At 42.1% G+C, this 20,910-nt stretch overlaps 1 protein-coding gene across 1 annotated transcript in view; it reads left to right on the forward strand.

The window, feature by feature from the left end:
- The window catches only part of si:dkey-106n21.1 (solute carrier family 23 member 2), a 67,656-nt gene that overhangs the window by 7,216 nt on the left and 39,530 nt on the right, over positions 1-20,910 (forward strand). Inside the window, exons 3-4 of the mRNA XM_035790292.2 lie at positions 6,973-7,130; positions 13,168-13,339. Of these exons, the coding sequence (XP_035646185.1) occupies positions 6,973-7,130; positions 13,168-13,339 (330 nt within the window). The remainder of the gene's footprint in view (positions 1-6,972; positions 7,131-13,167; positions 13,340-20,910) is intronic.

A 20,910-nucleotide genomic window follows, 5' to 3' on the forward strand; every position in this document is an offset into this window, starting at 1 on the left:
CCCAAAACCTGCTGTGAACCAGACATCTTTTTTTATTGAGGAAACATGGACTTACTACGACTGTAATATGTGATTATCTCACCTAGCTACCTTAAGATGAATACACTGTAAGTTGCTCTGGATAAGATTGTCTGCTAAATGACTAAAATGTAAATGTCCTTTACCTACTCCCTCTTCCCCTGTATATATATATATATATCTTAGTCTACAGTTAAGTCTCCCTCTTATAACCATTTCCCATCTAGCATTTCTTGGAAATAGTTCTGGTTCCTAGCAGTCATATACTGTAAGTCCCCATCTCATGCCACTCCTGCTCTGCCTTTCCTTATTCACTTCGAAGTCACCCCATATTTGATGTCACCATTCCTCAAAGGTAAAAAACATAATGGACAGGAAACAGCCCATATCTTAATGAATAAGTACCACCATTGTGCCGGAGTGATTTAAGACTTGTATACATTTTAAACATTGTTTGCTTGAGCAACAGACTTCTGGGTTTTACCATTGGATCGGTCTTTTTCTTCTATATCTGATGTTTGTGAGACAAGGGTGAACCCCGAAGAAGCCCGGGGACGGTTATTTTTTACAAAAACGTCTGTAGTCAGAATGGTTTGAGCTGCACTTTTTTTTCTTCTATACTTTCAACTCATCTGTCCATAGAACATTCTTCCAAGAGTCTTGATGATCATCCAGGTGCTTTCCGGCGTTTTTTTGCAATCTTGTGTCAACTTTTTGGACGATATGGGTCCCATTATGTCTGGCGAAAACTAAACACTGCATTCCAAAGTAAAACCCTCATACCAACGGTCAAGCATGGTGGTGGTAGTGTGATGGTTTGGGGATGTTTTGCTGCCTCGGGACCTGGATGACTTGCCTTAATAGAAGAACCATGAATTCTGCTCTGTATCATTGAATTCTAGAGGAGAATGTCAGGCCATTCGTTTGTGAGCTGAAGCTGAAGCGCAGCTGGATAATGCAGCAAAACAATGATTAAAACCACACAATCAAGTCTACATGAAAATGGTTAAAAAGCAACACATTTGAAGTTGTGGAATTATCTAGTCATAGTTCAGACCTAATCCCAATTGATATGTTGTGGCAGGACTTAAAACAAGCAGTTCATATTTGACAACCCACAAATGTTGCTGAGTTAAAGCAGTTCTACATGCAAGAGTGGGCCAAAATTCCTCCACAGCGATGTGAGAGACTGATCAACAGGAAGCATTTGGTTGCAGTCATTGCAGCTAAAGGTGGCACAACCGGTTATTGAGCAGATGGGGGAAATGACTTTTTCACCCAGGGGAATTGAGTGCTCCATAACTTTGTTGATTACATTTAAAAATATATGCATTTCTTGTTGTTGTTATTTGTAAACGCAGGTTCCTTTGATCTAATATTAGGTTTTGGTTGAAGATCTGACAACATTTAGTATCATACAAATATGCAAAAACAGAGAAAATTAGAAAGGGGCAAATACTTTTTCACAGCACTGTATCTATGAAAAGCTAAGACTCTCACGAACACGCACGTTACACAATAGTCGTTAGAAGGTAAGAGGTTCTTCTACACAGAAGATCAGAAGATCAGGACATTGTGTCTATAATACTGTAATAAGCTCACATAGTTGCTGTCAAAACTCCAAACTTCACACAGTTGTCAGTGGATATGAATTTCCCACAGAGCAAACCATTCTGTACTTCCAGCCGGGAGGGGAAACGTTTTATTGGGTGGGGCCACTATTTCCTTCAATTCTACACATTTTGCCATAGGGGGTGGAGGAAAATGTTTACGGTTTTTAATATGACAACTGATGATCAATGGGCCCACCCCAGTCGGTAATTCGGTTCTGCTTACTACAATTTCAGATAGCTGGCCTCTATCTAAAATAATTTAGCTGACATGGGCCTATTGAGTGACTGCTAATGCATAAACACATTTCGAAATTGCACCTTGTGTATTCTATTATTTTAGCTCTGAACAATAAGTTTAGACCGACTGAGTACCCCCCTCCCACAAAAAAACATTGGTTTGCAGGCCTACAAAAGAGGTGCCGCCAGTCGCCCATCCCAGACTGACAGCATTCATATAAAATCATTGTCTTATCAGGTTTTTGCTTTTGACGACCCTATTAGTTAAATTGACATTTGTCAATACCACTCATTAATGCAACTGTCTGTATCAAATTGTTCTGTGTTCTACATGTTGCTCTGGTTGTCCTGAAAATAAAATGGTAAAATACTTCATTGTGAGGCTAAATATAAATATTACTCGATAAATGAAAAGCAGATTTTTGCTTGGGTCTCGGGACTGATAGGGTTTCCCATAATGAGGAGGTTGGACAGAACATTAACATGAAGTTCTGGTGTATAGCATCGACCAGCACTTTCTGGAACACCTGAGCAGACATCAAGGATGCATAAGCTCAAAGGCTCACCATAAGGTCAGGATATATAGTATATAGTGCCCTCGGAAAGTAATCAGACCCCTTGAATTTATCACATTTTGTTACCTTACATTAAATCCTCAGCAATCTACACACAATATCCCATAATGACAAAGTGAGAACAGGATTTAAGATTTTTTTTCAAATTTATTATAAATAAAAAACAGATACCTTATTTACATAGGTATTCAGACCCTTTGCTATTGTGGTCCTTCTGTGGCTCAGTTGGTAGAGCATGGCGCTTGTAACGCCAGGGTAGTGGGTTCGATTCCCGGGACCACCCATACGTAGAATGTATGCACACATGACTCTAAGTCGCTTTGGATAAAAGCGTCAGCTAAATGGCATATATTATTATATTATATATACTATGAGACTCAAAATTGAGCTCAGGTGCATCCTGTTTCCATTGATCATCCTTGAGATGTTTCTACAACTTAATTGGAGTCCACCTGTGGTAAATTCAACTGATTGGACATGATTTAGAAAGGCACACACCTGTCTAGGTAGCCTAGTGTAGTGGTTAGAGCGTTGGGCCAGTAACCAAAAGATCGAATCCCCAAGCTGACAAGGTATATAAGGTCCCACAGTTGACAAGGTATGTCAGAGCAAAAACCAAGTCATGAGGTTGAAGGAATTGTCCTTAGAGCTCCGAGACAGGATTGTGTTGAAGCACAGATCTGGGGAAGGGTACCAAAACATTTCTGCAGCATTGAAAATCCCTAAGAACGCAGTGGCCTCCATCATTCTTAAATGAAAGAAGTTTGGAAACACCAACACTCTTCCTAGAGCTGGATGCCCTGCCAAACTGAACAATTGGGGGAGAAGGGAGGTGACCAAGAACACGATGGTCACACTGACAGAGCTCTAGAGTTTCTCTGTGGAGATGGGAGAAGGAAGGACAACCATCTCTGCAATACTCCCCCAATCAGGCCTTTATGGTAGAGTAGCCAGACTGATGCCATCGGCAGGGACTGGGAGACTAGTCAGGATCAAGGCAAAGATGAACGGAGCAAAGTACAGAAAAATCCTTGATGAAAACCTGCTCCAGAGCACTCAGGACCTCTCAGACTAGGGCGAAGGTTCACCTTACAACAGGACAACGGCCCTAAGCACAAAGCCAAGACAACGCAGGAGTGGCTTTGGGACAAGTCTCTGAATGTCCTTGAGTGGCACAGCCAGAGCCCAGACTTGAACACGTTCGAACATCTCTGGAGAGACCTGAAATATCTGTGCAGCAACGCTCCCCATCCAAGCTGATAGAGCTTGAGAAGATCTGCAGAGAAGAATGGGAGAAGCTCCTCAAATACAGGTGTGCCAAGCTTATAGCGTCATACCCAAGAAGACTCAATGCTGTAATCGCTGCCGAAAGTGCTTCAACAAAGTACTGAGTTAAGGGTCTCAATACAAGAAATCTAAAAAACATTTTTTGCTTCGTCAATATGGGGTATTGTGTGTAGATTGATGAGTAAAAAAAACAATTAAATAAATTATAGGATAAAGCTGTAATGTAATAACATGTGGAAAAAGTCAAGGGGTCTGAATACTTTCTGAAGGCACCTGTGAACAAGGCCTTCAGAGATTAGTCAAAAGATAGACACAAACATAAAGGAGGAAGTGGATCTCGCAAACCATGAGGGTCCTATGATGTCTAAAATGGCACCCTATTCCCTATGTAGTGCACTACATTTGACCAGGACCCATAGGGCCTGAAATGGCACCCTATTTCCTATGTAGTGTACTAATTTTAACCAGGACCCATAAAGCCCAATTGGCACCCTATTCCTATTTTAGTACACTACTTGTGACGAGTCCCTATAGGGCTCTGGTCAAAAGCTGTGCACTATGTAGGGAGTAGGGTTTCATTTCCCACGTATACACGTATACTTTCTCATTTAGGACGGCAGGGTAGCCTAGTGATTAGAGTGTTGGACTAGTAACAAAAAGGTTGCAAGTTCAAATCCCCGAGCTGACAAGGTACAAATCTGTCATTCTGCCCCTGAACAGGCAGTTAACCCACTGTTCCTAGGCTGTCATTGAAAATAAGAATTTGTTCTTAACTGACTTGCCTTGTTAAATAAAGGTAAAATTTAAAAATACATTTTGACCCCAAACTCAAACCTGGTTTGTGTGGCCAAAGAGCTCTAATTTCATGTCATCTGACCAAAGCACCGGTTCCAATCTAAGTGCCAATGTCGTTTAGTGAAGTCCAGGTGTTTACATTTGTTGGACAGCATGAAAATAGAGCTCTTTGGCTATGCACACCAGCAGCAGGTTTGGCATCGAAATGAGAATGCATGAGCAAAAAATGACCCCGTACCGACTGTAAAATATAGTGGTGGATATTTGATGTTATGGGGCTATTTTGCTTCCACTAGTCCTCGGGCCCTTATTAAGGTCAACCGCATCATGAACTTTATCCAGTACCAGGACATTTTAACAAAAAACCTGGTTGCCTCAGCCAGGAGGCTGAAACTTGTGATTGAACAGTATCATCCAGCAAGACAATAAAACCAAACACACATCGAAATCCACAAAGAAATGATTAATTGACAACAAAATTATAATTTTTCAATGTCCATCTCAGTTTTCGGGCTTAAAACCCATTGAATTGAAGAGGACAGTCCATAAGCGCAGACAAACGGTATCAAGGATCTGGAAGGATTCTCTATGGAGGAATGATTTAAGATCCCTTCCAATGTGTTCTCCAACTCATAAAACATTATAGAAAATGTATCAGTGTCGTTATCCTCGCAAGGTGAGACATTGATAGGTATTGAAAACAGGAGTGACAATAATTTTGAACCCTACCTTTTTGATAAAAGAAATATGACTCTCTGAGCAATTATATTAGTATAAAATAATATATATTTTTAGCATACAATATAGCTCAGTATTTGAATGACTTATTTTATACATCATTTTTGTTCATCTTTATCAAGGGTGTCAATAAGTTTGGACGCCACTGTATGTATGTAGTAACTTATATTATTAATGGTAGCGGTAGTCATATTAATTATAGGCCTATTAGTCATTTAACAACTTATTTTGTGCTTATATTTTTGTTGTTGCTCTTAATGTAGCTTCATTGCCAAAATGCTGACCTATCCCTTTAAACCAAATGTCATTATCGACTAATAGGGTATTTTCCCACTGCACTGTGTCAGCACTGGACTATCCAGTTCCAGGCATAAGCGACATAATCGGTCACTTAGGGCCCCAGTTGGGGTCTCTTGGCAGTAAGAATACACCAGGTGCAAATTCCAAATTTGGTTGTGCATCAGCAGTTTTGGCAATTTTTAAATTGGTAGTTAGTCTAGCCAGCTTTCTAAACTTGTGGCCGAATACCAACTGGGCACGCAGGGCCCTAACCTCCAGGGGGCCCCCATTGATTTTGTTAGTCATTCTCACTCATATTATATTAACATGGCATAAGTCATTACAAAAGGTGCAGAATTGCAGGAAATTACCTGCAAAACGGCATATTTTTGCTCTCTACCCCATGGCAAAATGAGTAGAATTGCAGGAAATTAACTGTAAAACATTTAAAAGAAAAATCTCTACACCGTCAAGAGGGAGGCCACTAAAATGTTTTGCCATGCTTGTGTTATGCTAGTATAACACAAGCATTTGCACACCTACATGCTTAAAGCCTAGGGCTAACATGTCAAAGAAAGTAACAGAGGAGCTGAGGGGACAATTAAATGCATATCCTGTAGTCATTCAGCAAATATGTTTTCACACTACTGATTTCAACAATGTGTTTGTAAGGTCAGGCGGGTGTTTAGGGTGATGAAGGCTACCACTGAAGAGAGGAGGGCCAGCTAAGACCTGGGCCAATGTTGGTGTTTTCCAACTTCAATGAACGCATTATGCGAAAGTTCTGTGCGAAATGTGGTTTTGGCCTGGGCAAAGGGAGATCTAGGCTAAACCAAAACCTGTGAAGAGCTTAAAAGGGAGATCTAGGCTAAACCAAAACCTGTGAAGAGCTTAAAAGGGAGATCTAGGCTAAACCGAAACCTGTGAAGAGCTTAAAAGGGATAGTGATAGATTTAGGCAATGAAGCCCTTTTTCTACTTACCCAGAGTCAGATGAACATATGGATACCATTTTTATGTCTCTGATTGAGTGCAGATTGAAGGAATTTGGAGGTAGTTTTGTGAGCCATCGCTAACTAGCTTGAGCACAACAGCTGGAAGTCTTCACATACCATAAACATATAAATGCTATCCATGAGTTACTATGACTTTGGTTAGGTAGAAAAAGGGCTTAGTCACTATCTCTTTAAATGTTTGGACTGAAAAAGAATGGGGAAAATAGTAAAGGTGAATATAGCCTAATCATAATAGTATTAGAACACTGTGTTCTGTCATTTGTATTTGTGTGTGATATCAAGTCATGACAGGTATGTCAATGTGTCTTTCAGGGGTTGTTCTGTTGTTATGGTTATCTGTTTACAATATACTGTGACTCGGACCATGACATTTCATGCGTATGCCTTTCGGTCTTTCTTCTGCTTCTGTCAACAGCATTATATCCTGGCATTCGGTGGCATAATTGCAGTGCCTCTGATCCTGGCCGAGCCTCTCTGTATTGGAAACAACAACGCCGCCAAGAGCCTACTCATCTCCACCATATTCTTTGTGTCGGGTGTGTGCACATTGCTTCAGACCACTATCGGAACCAGGTAGTTAGTCCTCTTGGCATTTCCTTAATAGCTTACCTTTCACATAAGGGCACACACATACAGTTGAAGTCAGAAGTTTATATACACTTAGGTTGGGGTCATTAAAAGTCATTTTTCAACAACTCCACACATTTCTTGTTAACAAACTATAGTTATGGCAAGTCAGTTAGGACATCTACTTTGTGCATGACACAAGTAATACCAAAGTATCTTTATCCACAGTAAAACAAGTCCTATATCGACATAACCTGAAAGGCCGCTCAGCAAGGAAGAAGCCACTGCTCCAAAACCGTCATAAAAAGCCAGACTACAGTTTGCAACTGCACATGGGGACAAAGATCGTACTTTTTGGAGAAATGTCCTCTGGTCTGAGGAAACAAAATAAAGGTGTTTGGCTATAATGACCATTGTTCTGTTTGGAGGAAAAAGGGGGAGTCTTGCAAGCAGAAGAACATCATCCCAACCGTGAAGCACGAGGGTGGCAGCATCATGTTGTGAGGGTGCTTTGCTGCAGGAGGGACTGGTGCACTTCACAAAATAGCTGGCATCATGAGGCAGGAAAATTATGTGGATATATTGAAGCAACATCTCAAGACATCAGTTAAATCTTGGTCGCAAATGGGTCTTCCAAATGAACAATGACCCCAAGCATACTTCCAAAGAAGTGGCAAAATGGCTTAAGGACAACAAAGTCAAGGTATTGGAGTGGCCATCACAAAGCCCTGACCTCAATCCTATAGAAAACTTGTGGGCAGAACTGAAAAAGCGTGTGCGAGCAAGGAGGCCTACAAACATGACTCAGTTACACCAGCTCTGTTAGGAGGAATGGGCCAAAATTCACCTAACTTATTGTGGAAAGCTTGTGGAAGGTTACCCGAAACGTTTGACCCAAGATAAACTATTTAAAGGCAATGCTACCACATACTAATTGAGTGTATGTAAACGTCTGACCCACTGGGAATGTGATGAAAGAAATAAAAGCTGAAATAAATCATTCTCTTTACTTTTATTCCAACATTTCACCGTTTTAAAATGAAGTGGTGATCCTAACTGACCTATAACAGGGAATTTTTACTAGGATTAAATGTCAGGAATTGTGAAAACTGAGTTTAAATGTTTTTGGCTAAGGTGTATGTAAACTTCCGACTTATATATATATATACACTGATTGTACAAAACCGCTGCACCACTCGGGCTCCCGTGTGACACAGTGGTCTAAGGCACTGCATCTCAGTGTAAGTGGCATCACTACAGTCCCTGGTTCAAATCCAGGCTGAATCACATCCTGCCGTGATTGGGAGTGTCATAGGGTAGTGCACAACTGGCCCAGCATCGTCCGGGTTTGGCCAGGGTAGGCCGTAATTGTAAATAAGAGTTTGTTCTTAACTGACTTGTTTGACATTAGTGCTAGTATGAACTTTGACCCAGGCACAGATTCACAGCAGGCAGAGGTAAGGGTAAATCCAGAATATTTACTCAAGGGCTTCATATCAAAACAACAAAGCAAGGTAGGTAACACTGAACAAAACATGAGACTTGATCAGCTGGCCCAGTCCACAGAGGAACCTATATAGTCATCAAGCAGGTGATCCCAATAAGCCCATTCAGGGTCACCTGGATACTAGAGGAAACCCACTGGTGCTCTCCAGTGCCAACCACAGGTAGTACACTCCATGTAGAAACCCTAACCTGTCATAACTTGCCGAGTTAAATAAAGGATAAATAAAAATTATTTAAAAAGAACACCTGCTCATTCCATGACTTAGACTGACCAGGTGAATCCAGGAGAAAGCTATGATCTCATATTGATGTCACTTGTTTAATCCACTTCAATCAGTGTAGAGGAGGGGACGGATTAAAGAAGGATTGCTAAGCATTGAGACATGGATGGTGTATGTGTGCCATTCAGAGGGTGAGTGGGCAAGACAAATATTCAAGTCTTTTTGAAATGTGTATGGTAGTAGAAGCCAGGCGTACCGGTTTGTGTCAAGAACTGCAACCCTGCTGGCTTTTTCACGCTCAACAGTTTCCCGTGTGTATCAAGAATGGTCCACCACCCAAAGGACAACCAGCCAACTTGAAACAGTGGGAAGCATTGGAGTCAAGCATTCCACAGGGATGCTGGCCCATGTTTCGACACCTTGTAGAGTCCATGCACCGATGAATTGAGGCTGTTATGAGGGCAAAAAGGGTGGGGGGTGAGGGGGTTCTTAATGTTTTGTACACTCAGTGTATAGGCCTCAGTGTATAGACACAAGGATGTATAAATGCAAACACATGTAGGAGCCTACTTTAAACCCACAGAGGCTTAGAAGAACACACAGACAAGGCTGTGTGCATGCATGCTTGAGTAGACACGCAATCGTGCACACATCTGAAACCAAACACACATCTGAACCCAAACAGAGATCTGAACTTAACATAAATCCTTCTCTAAACTCAGCAAAAAAAGAAACGTCCTCTCACTGTCAACTGTGTGTAAATAGTTGTATGAACATAAAAAGATTCAACAACTTAGACATAAACTGAACAAGTTCCACAGACATGTGACTATCAGGAATGGAATAATGTGTCCCTGAACAATGGGGGGGGGGGTCCAAATCAAAAGTAACAGTCCATATCTGGTGTGGCCACCAGTTGCATTAAGTACTGCAGTGCATATCCTCCTCATGGACTGCCCCATATTTACCAGTTCTTGCTGTGAGATGTTACCCCACTCTTCCACCAAGGCACCTACAAGTTCCCAGACATTTCTTGGGGGAATGGCCCTAGCCCTCACCCTCCGATCCAACAGATCCCAGACGTGCTCAATGGGATTGAGATCCCGGCACTTCGCTGGCCATGGCAGAGCATTGACATTCCTGTCTTGCAGGAAATCACGCACAGAACGAGCAGTATGGCTGGTGGCATTGTCGGGCTGGAGGGTCATGTCAGGATGAGCCTGCAGCAAGGGTACCACATGAGGGAGGAGGATGTCTTCCCTGTAACGCACAGCAGTGAGATTGCCTGCAATGACAACAAGCTCAGTCCGATGATGCTGTGACACACCACCCCAGACCATGACGGACCCTCCACCTCCAAATCGATCCCGCTCCAGAATACTGTACAGGCCTCGGTGTAACTCTCATTCCTTCGACGATTTACGCGACACCGACCATCACCTGGGTGAGACAAAACCACGACTTGTCATTGAAGAGCACTTTTTGCCAGTCCTGTCTGGTCCAGCGACGGTGGGTTGGTGCCCTTAGGCGACGTTGTTGCCGATGATGTCTGGAAAGGACCTGCATTACAACAGGCCTACAAGCCCTCAGTCCAACCTCTCTCAGCCTTTTGCAGACAGTCTGAGCACTGATAGAGGGATTGTGTGTTCCTGGTGTAACTCTGTCAGTTGTTGTTGCCATCCTGTACCTGTCCTGCAGGTGTGATGTTTGGATGTACCGATCCTGTGCAGGTGTTGTTACACATGGTTTTCCCGTGCAAGGACGATCAGCTGTCCATTCTGTCTCCCCGTAGCACTGTCTTAGGCGTCTCACAGTACGGACATTGCAATTTATTGCCCTTTCACACAGATGAGCAGGGAACCTGGGCATCTTTCTTTTGGTGTTTTTCAGAGTCAGTAGAAAGGCCTATTTAGTATCCTAAGTTTTCATAACTGTGAGCTTAAATGCCTACCGTCTGTAAGCTGTTAGTGTGTTAACGACCGTTCCACAGGTGCATGTTCATTAATTGTTTATGGTTCATTGAACAAGCATGGGAAACAGTGTTTAAACCCTTTTCAATGAAGATCTGTGAAGTTATTAGGATTTTTATGAATTATCTTTGAAAGACAGGGTCCTGAAAAAGGGACGTTTCTTAAATCGCTGAGTTTATTTCCATCTAGGTAATCCTTTTGGAAATATCTGTCTCCAGTTCTAAGTAAAGTAAAGTTCCAGACAGCTTAATGCCCTAATGTACAGTATAGTGAAGACAGGTTTAGGGCCTGGGCCTACCACAGTTTAAGAATGATTCCTGTCCAAAGCCTTATGTTGAGTTTCCATGAGTTAGAGCTGAAGAGCCCAGGTGCAAGATTGGTCAGTATGGTATTATATCACTATAAGACTCGACAATCACCCAGATGAGTCTATCACAGCCCAGCAGTTATGTATCATAAACATAACCTAATTGCAACCTTATTTATTTAAGCTGGTTTGAACTAATACGTGTACCCTCTAGTAGTATACAGTAATGACACTGAATATGCACTGAGTATACTAAACATTAGGAACACCTTCTTAGTATGGCGTTGCAGTTCTTGATACAAACCAGTGCGCCTGGAACTTACTAAAAGCACTTCGATCTTTTGTCTTGCCCATTCACCCTTTGAATGACACACATACACAATCCATGTCTCAATTGTCTCAAGGCTTAACAATCGTTCTTTAACCTGTCTCCTCCCCTCCATCTACACTGATTGAAGTGGATTTAACACGTGACATCAATAAGGGATCATAGCTTTCACCTGGATTCACCTGGTCAGTCTTTCATGGAAGGAGCAGGTGTTCTTAATGTTTTTTGCACTCAGTGTATCTCAACTGTTGTTAAGGCTAAAGGCTATAAGGCTAAAACTACTGGACCAGGGATGCATCCAGTGGAAGAAATCAGGCAAATAGGCACCTACAGTAGCTACCCAACCAGCTACCTTACTAGCTACCCAACCAGCTACCTTACTAGCTACCTAACCAGCTACCTTACTAGCTACCCAACCAGCTACCTTACTAGCTACCTAACCAGCTACCTTACTAGCTACCCAACCAGCTACCTTACTAGCTACCCAACCAGCTACCTTACTAGCTACCTAACCAGCTACCTTACTAGCTACCCAACCAGCTACCTTACTAGCTACCCAACCAGCTACCTTACTAGCTACCCAACCAGCTACCTTACTAGCTACCTAACCAGCTACCTTACTAGCTACCCAACCAGCTACCTTACTAGCTACCTAACCAGCTACCTTACTAGCTACCCAACCAGCTACCTTACTAGCTACCCAACCAGCTACCTTACTAGCTACCCAACCAGCTACCTTACTAGCTACCCAATCACCTACCCATTTCAATTAAGCTTATCGTTACCATACATCCTTTCTTGGCTCCAGATATCAGGAATCATTCCGTGGCCATTGAGATGACATTGGGATAATATTGGGTATGTCATGATCGAGTTAACTTGAGCTTCTTTGACAATCTGCATCTATACACTTTTAGGTCAAAGGTTGGTTCTAAAAAGCCCAGGGTAGTTGTACTCTTTTAATCTTAAATCTTATTTGCTACCAGGCAGACCACTGGTAGATGAACCAGACCATTCCATCCTTAACCCATGCATGCTACTGGTTGCCTCTTTCTTTCAAATCAAATCAAATGTATTTATATAGCCCTTCGTACATCAGCTGATATCTCAAAGTGCTGTACAGAAACCCAGCCTAAAACCCCAAACAGCAAGCAATGCAGGTGTAGAAGCACGGTGGCTAGGAAAAACTCCCAAGCAAGGCCAAAACCTAGGAAGAAACCTAGAGAGGAACCAGGCTATGTGGGCTGTGCCGGGTGGAGATTATAACAGAACATGGCCAAGATGTTCAAATGTTCATAAATGACCAGCATGGTCGAATAATAACAAGGCAGAACAGTTGAAACTGGAGCAGCAGCATGGCCAGGTGGACTGGGGACAGCAAGGAGTCATTATGTCAGGTAGTCCTGGGGCATGGTCCTAGGGCTCAGGTCCTCCGAGAGAGAGAAAGAAAGAGAGAAGGAGAGAATTAGAGAACGCACACTTAGATTCACACAGGACACCGAATAGGACAGGAGAAGTACTCCAAATATAACAAACTGACCCTAGCCCCCCGACACAAACTACTGCAGCATAAATACGGGAGGCTGAGACAGGAGGGGTCAGGAGACACCGTGGCCCCATCCGAGGGCCAAACAGGAAGGATATAACCCCACCCACTTTGCCAAAGCACAGCCCCCACACCACTACAGATTTTTGTTGTTTCTTTCCACAGGTTGCCAATCCTCCAGGGGGGTACCTTTAGCTTCATCACCCCCACTCTGGCCATACTTGCTCTGCCCAAGTGGCAGTGCCCTGCCCCCAGTGCCATGTCCCAGCAGCTTCAAAATGCCACTGGCTCCCTGCTAATGGACTCTGATGAGGTGTGGAAGTTACGCATGAGAGAGGTATGTTTGCGGTCTAGATCCAACAAGTGATATACAAAAAACTTCCTGAACTAATATCAATCACATAGCAATATAAATGAAGTACTAAATAAATACAAATTGTCGGGAGTAAGTGATATATTGCTAACACACTGTCTGAACTCATGTACATACCACTCAGGACACTAAATCAATTGTACTAAGTGTCGATAGCACCTTTCATCCAGCATCCAGGTATATTGGTTTGACTTATGACTTGTTAGAATATGTTATGTCTCTCCATGCATGAAATTGTCAACGGTCTCAAACTGAGGCTCCTGAGTGGTGCAGCAGTCTAAGGCACTTCATCTCAGTGCTAGAGGCATCACTACAGACCCTGGTTTGATTCCAGGCTGTATCACAACTGGGTGTGATTGGGAGTCCCATAGGGCGGCGCACAATTGCTCCAGCATGGCCCAGTGTGGGCTTGGCTGGCGTGGCACAGCGTGGGTTTGGCTGGGTCCAATTGGCCCAGCGTGGGTTTGGGTGGGGTAGGCCATCATTGTAAATAAGAATTTGTTCTTAACTGACTTGCCTAGTAAAATAAAATAGTTGGGTGCACTTTCATTCATAGACTTTGCAGTCAATAATTAATTGGGACGATTTTTGGGCAAAGCCTTTAGAAATGTTCACTCAAACAGCACCCAATGTCAAATAAACAATGTAGTTGTTTAAACTAATTATTATTAAGTAACTGGTTCCACAGGCTTTTTTTTTGTTTACTCAACTTTTTGGTCCTAGTGTTACCTAAAAATATGTCCTAAATTTAGCTCCAACTTGAGAAAACATAGGCAGAAAAATCTGTCGACTTAAAATTGTTTGCTCAAATTGTCTCATATGTTCATTTAACTCAAAATTATTATCTGAGCATCTTACCTAAAAAAGGCTGCAGAAGTAGCACACAGTGCTATTAATAACATACAACATTTTCAATTTACATGATTACATTGTGCATGTTCATTTATAAAGTAATTAATGTTCAACATTATTATTTTATTTATCATTGTGATTAAGGAGTACAATTTAAACAGAGTAATATGGCCCACCAACATTAGACAACCATAACTAAAAAACTAAAATAGCTGAAATAGGTAGTGTAAATCAAATCAATGATGAGAGAATAGTCAGATTAACTGATAATTGACACAGACATGGTGGTGTAGCTGGAGGTTTGAAGTTCAAATCCCAGGTGACGACATGATGAATAATAGTTAGTGTGTAAATGAACATGCACAATGTAATCCTGTACGTTAACGTGTGTCAAATATGTATGTTGAAAACATTATATGTTAAAAGCATTGTGTGTGTTTAACTAATTCCACAGCCTTTTGTAGGTAAGATTCACAAATTATAATTTCTATTTGAATGAGCATATGAGACAAATTGAGCAAACACATCATTTTAAATTGACTGAATGTTTTGCCTACGTTTTCTCAAGTTGGAGCTAAACTACTTGTATACGCATCAGTGGAGATTAAGAATATGAGTATGAGTATTTGCAATGCCCAATGACATTTTTGGGGGTATACTGTACATCTTAATATCCCTGCGTATATCCCCCACTACATCTCTGTATGTACTGAGTGCTAAAAAGCTAACCAACTGTCTGAAATTACTCATATCCAAGAAATCCAGGACTCTAAATCAAACTATCTTTTCTTTCACTGAGTTTCTGTTGTTTACATGCTTACACTTCTGACTGTAAGACTTTACAAATTCAATATGTATCCTCAGCTGCAACTTGTCACAGAGCACTTTAAATATTTGAGCCCCCATCAGGTATCAAATCAAATCAAATCAAATTTTATTTGTCACATACACATGGTTAGCAGATGTTAAATGCGAGTGTAGCGAAATGCTTGTGCTTCTAGTTCCGACAATGCAGTGATAACCAACAAGTAATCTAACTAACAATTCCAAAACTACTGTCTTATACACAGTGTAAGGGGATAAGGAACATGTACATAAGGATATATGAATGAGTGATGGTACAGAGCAGCATACAGTAGATGGTATCGAGTACAGTATATACATATGAGATGAGTGTGTAGACAAAGTAAACAAAGTGGCATAGTTAAAGTGGCTAGTGATACATGTGTTACATAAGGATGCAGTCGATGATGTAGAGTACAGTATATACATATGCATATGAGATGAATAATGTAGGGTAAGTAACATTATATAAGGTAGCATTGTTTAAAGTGGCTAGTGATATATTTACATAATTCCCATCAATTCCCATTATTAAAATGGCTGGAGTTGGGTCAGTGTCAATGACAGTGTGTTGGCAGCAGCCACTCACTGTTAGTGGTGGCTGTTTAACAGTCTGATGGCCTTGAGATAGAAGCTGTTTTTCAGTCTCTCGGTCCCAGCTTTGATGCACCTGTACTGACCTCGCCTTCTGGATGATAGCGGGGTGAACAGGCAGTGGTTCGGGTGGTTGATGTCCTTGATGATCTTTATGGCCTTCCTGTAACAACGGGTGGTGTAGGTGTCCTGGAGGGCAGGTAGTTTGCCCCGGTGATGCGTTGTGCAGTCCTCACTACCCTCTGGAGAGCCTTACGGTTGAGGGCGGAGCAGTTGCCGTACCAGGCGGTGATACAGCCCGCCAGGATGCTCTCGATTGTGCATCTGTAGAAGTTTGTGAGTGCTTTTGGTGACAGGCCGAATTTCTTCAGCCTCCTGAGGTTGAATAGGCGCTGCTGCGCTTCTTCACGACGCTGTCAGTGTGAGTGGACCAATTCAGTTTGTCTGTGATGTGTATGCCGAGGAACTTAAAACTAGCTACCCTCTCCACTACTGTTCCATCGATGTGGATAGGGGGTGTTCCTCTGCTGTTTCCTGAAGTCCACAATCATCTCCTTAGTTTTGTTGACGTTGAGTGTGAGGTTATTTTCCTGACACCACACTCCGAGGGCCCTCACCTCCTCCCTGTAGGCCGTCTCGTCGTTGTTGGTAATCAAGCCTACCACTGTTGTGTCGTCCGCAAACTTGATGATTGAGTTGGAGGCGTGCGTGGCCACGCAGTCGTGGGTGAACAGGGAGTACAGGAGAGGGCTCAGAACGCACCCTTGTGGGGCCCCCGTGTTGAGGATCAGCGGGGAGGAGATGTTGTTGCCTACCCTCACCACCTGGTATGAGTCACTGCCTCTTATATAAGCCTTATAAGTCATTAGAAACTACACCTAGTCCTCAAGGGAGGCCCTTACAAATATACTTGACACTGACGATTTTAGGGCTTAGGTAAGATTAATTACCTTAAATAGTTTGCAATTCAGTGCATGTGGGCTGTGTGTTCACTGCTTCACCCAAAATATTTGATGGGAAACATTGATAGTTTAGCGAAGACAAATCTGGACAGTAATTCCACCCAATACATCTTTTACACATTGACAAGACAGGTTTTATGTGTTTTTTTTTGTTTTACAATTCACAACACACCCTAAAACATTCAACCTAAAACGTTCACCCTAAAACATGTTCATAGATGTTTATAGTGAATGTTGATGGATGTGCATAGGGAATATTGATTGATTTTAATAGGTGGAACAGATGTGATCGTACAATGCCTAGCCAGCAGCCCCAGTTGCTTGGTATTTATTCTGACAATAGAAGCACATTACAGTGCATTCGGGATGTATTCTGACCCCTTGACTATTTCAACATTTCGTTACGTTATAGCGTTATACTGAAATGTATTAAATTGTTTTTTTCTTCATCAATCTACTCACAATGCCCCATAATGACAAAGCAAACATATTTTTTGGACATTTTTCAAATATATAAATATATTTATAAAATTAAATATCACAAGTATTCAGACCCTTTACTCAGTGCATTGTTGAAGCACCTTTGGCAGCGATTACAGCCTTGAGTCTTGGGTATGAAGCTACAAGCTTGGCACACCTGTATTTGGGGAGTTTCTCCCATTCTTCTCTGCAGGTCCTCTCAAGCTCTATCAGGATGGATGGGGAGCAAGGCTGCACAGCCATTTTCATGTCTCTCCAGATATGTTTGATTGTGTTCAAGTCTGGGCTCTAGCTGGACCACTCAAGGACATTCAGAAACTTGTCCTGAAGCCACTCCTGCGTTGCCTTGGCTGTGTGCTTAGGGTCGTTGTCCTGTTGGATGGTGAACCTTCGCCCCAGTCTGATGTCCTGAGCGCTCTGGAGCAGGTTATCATCAAGGATCTCTCTCCTCTGTTCATCTTTCCCTCGATTCTGACCAGTCTCCCTGTCCCAGCCACTGAAAAACATTCCCACAGCATGATGCTTCCACCACCACGCTTCACCGTAGAGATGGTGCCAGGTTCCCTCCAGATGGGATGCTTGGCATTCATGCCAAAGAGTTCAATGTTGGTTTCATCAGACCAGAGATTCTTGTTTCTCATGGTCTGAGAGTCCTTTAGGTGGCCATGATCGGGAGTCTCATAGGGCGGTGCACAATTGGCCCAGCATCATCCGGGTTAGGGGAGGGTTTGGACAGGGAGCTTTACTTGGCTCATCGCGCTGTAGCGACTCCTTGGGGCGGGCCAGACGCCTGCAGGCTGACCACGGTCGTCACTGATAGGTGTTTCCTCCGACACATTTGTGCGGCTGGCATCTCGATTAAATGTTAAGAAGCATGGCTTGGCGGGTCATGTTTCGGAGGATTCATGACTCGACCTTTGCCTCCCGAGCCTGTTGGGGATTTGCAGCGATGAGACAAGATCAAAATTGGGGAGAATGTGTACTTACGGACCTTTTTTGGTACCCTTCCCCAGATCTGTGCCTCGACACAATCCTGTCTCAGAGCTCTACGGACAATTCCTTTGACCTCTGGGCTTGGTTTTTTCTCTGACATGCACTGTCAATCATGGGACCTTATATAGACAGATGTGTGGATTTCCAAATAATGTCCAATCAATTTAATTTACCGCAGGTGGACTCCAATCAAGTTGTAGAAATATCTAAAGGATGATCAATGGGAACAGGATGCACCTGAGGTCAATTTCGAGGCTCATAGCAAAGGGTCTGAATACTTATGTAAATAAGGTATCTATTTTTTTAAATACATTTGCAAACATTTCTAAAAACCTGTTTTCGCATTTTCATTATGGGATATTGTGTGTAGATTGTAGAGTTAAAAACACATTTTAGAATAAGGCTGTGACTTAAAATGTGGAAAAATTCAAGGGGTCTGAATACTTTCTAAATGCACTGTAGATGTGCAGGACAACAGGATGTTGATGGCTGTAGATTCGTGATTCGTCGCATCCATGTCAATATCAGACTAGGTATTTTGTAATCAAATGTCATAACAATGACAAAACATTTAAAATACAATAAATGTAAACACCTGACAAGGAGGCACATTAGACAACAGTATGTTGATGGTTGTAGATTCATGATTAGTCTGTTAGCATGGAAATAACTGTGCATTAGCAGGGAGATTTGGTATTTAGGTATTTTATTAGGATCCCCATTAGCTGTTGTAATAGCAGCTGCTTCTCTTCCTGGGGTTCACACAATACATTAAATATAATACAAAATGACATAATACAGAACATCAATAGTCAAGAACAGCTTAAGGACAGAACTACTTCCATTTTCTTTAAAGGTACACGTAGCCTACATATCAATGCATACACACAAACTATCGAGGTCAAACGGGGGAGAGGTGTTGTGCCGCGAGGTGTTGTTTTATCTGTTTTTTGAAACCAGGTTTTCTGTTTATTTGAGCAATATAAGATGGAAGGAAGTTCCATGCAAAAAGGGCTCTATATAATACTGTGCGCTTTCTTGAATGTGTTCTGGATGTGGGGACTGTGAAAAGACCCCTGGTGGTATGTCTGGTGGGAGAAGTGTGTGTGTCATAGCGGTGTGTAAGTTGACTATGAAAACAATTTGGGATTTTCAACACATGACTGTTTCTTATAAAAAAAGAAGTGATGCAGTCAGTCTCTCCTCAACTCTTAGCCAAGAGAGACTGGCCTGCACAGTATTTATATCAGTTCTCTGATTACAATTAAGAGCAAAATGTGCCGCTCTGTTCTGGGCCAGATGCAGCTTAACGAGGTCTTTCCTTGCAGCACTGGACCACACAACTGGACAATAATCAAGATTAGACAAAACTAGAGCCTGCAGAACTTGCTTTTTGGAGTGTGGTGTCAAAAAAGCAGAGCATCTCTTTATTACGACCAGACCTCTCGCCATCTGTACAACCATTGAATCTATATGTTTTGACCATGACAGTTTACAATCTAAGGTAACACCGAGTAATTTAGTCTCCTCAACCTGTTCAACAGCCACACCATTCATTAGCATATTCAGCTGAGATCTAGAACTTAAGGAATGATTTGTACCAAATACAATGGCCTTAGTTTTAGAGATGTTCAGGACCAGTTTATTCCTGGCCACCAATTCTAAAACAGACTGCAACTCTTTGTTAAGAGTTTCAGTAACTTCATTAGCTGTGGTTGCTGATGTGTATTATGGTTGACTCATCAGCATACATGGACACACATGTTTTGTTTAATGCCAGTGTCAGGTCATTGGTAAAAAAAAAAAAAAGAGTAGAGGGCCTAGAGAGCTGCCCTGCGGTACAGCACACTTTACATGTTTGACATTAGAGAAGCATCCATTAAAGAAAACCCTATGAGTTATATTAGATAGATTGCTGTGAATCCACGACATGGCAGAGTTTGAAAAGCCATAACACATAGGTTTTTTCAACAACAGGTTATGGTCAATAATTTCAAAGGATGCACTGAAATCTAACAGTACAGCTCCCTAAATCTTATTATTATCAATTTCTTTCAACCAATAATCAGTCATTTGTGTCAGTGCAGTACATGTTGAGTGCCCTTCTCAATAAGCATGCTGAAAGTCTATTGTTAATTTGTTTACACCACCCAGCACTGCGACCTGTATGCTCTAGTCGGCTGGCCCTCGCTACATATTCGTCGCCAGACCCACTGGCTCCAGGTCATCTACAAGTCCATGCTAGGTAAAGCTCCGCCTTATCTCAGTTCACTGGTCACGATGGCAACACCCACCCGTAGCACGCGCTCCAGCAGGTTTATCTCACTAATCATCCCTAAAGCCAACACTTCATTTGGCTGCCTTTCCGTCCAGTTCTCTGCTGCCTGTGACTGGAACGAATTGCAAAAATCGTTGAAGTTGGAGACTTTCATCTCCCTCACCAACTTCAAACATCTGCTATCTGAGCAGCTAACCAATCACTGCAGCTGTACATAGTCCATCGGTAAATAGCCCACCCAATTTACCTACCTCATCCCCATACTGTTTATATTTATTTACTTTTCTGCTCTTTTGCACACATGACCATCTGATAATTTATCACTCCAGTGTTAATCTGCAAATTGTAATTATCCGCCTACCTCCTCATGCCTTTTGCACACAATGTATATAGACTCCTTTTTCTTTTTTTCTACTGTGTTATTGACTTGTTTATTGTTTACTCCATGTGTAACTCTGTGTTGTTGTCTGTTCACACTGTTATGCTTTATCTTGGCCAAGTCGCAGTTGTAAATTAGAACTTGTTCTCAACTA

This window comes from Oncorhynchus keta, chromosome 17 (genome assembly GCF_023373465.1).
Source record: "Oncorhynchus keta strain PuntledgeMale-10-30-2019 chromosome 17, Oket_V2, whole genome shotgun sequence".
Taxonomy (NCBI): domain Eukaryota; kingdom Metazoa; phylum Chordata; class Actinopteri; order Salmoniformes; family Salmonidae; genus Oncorhynchus; species Oncorhynchus keta.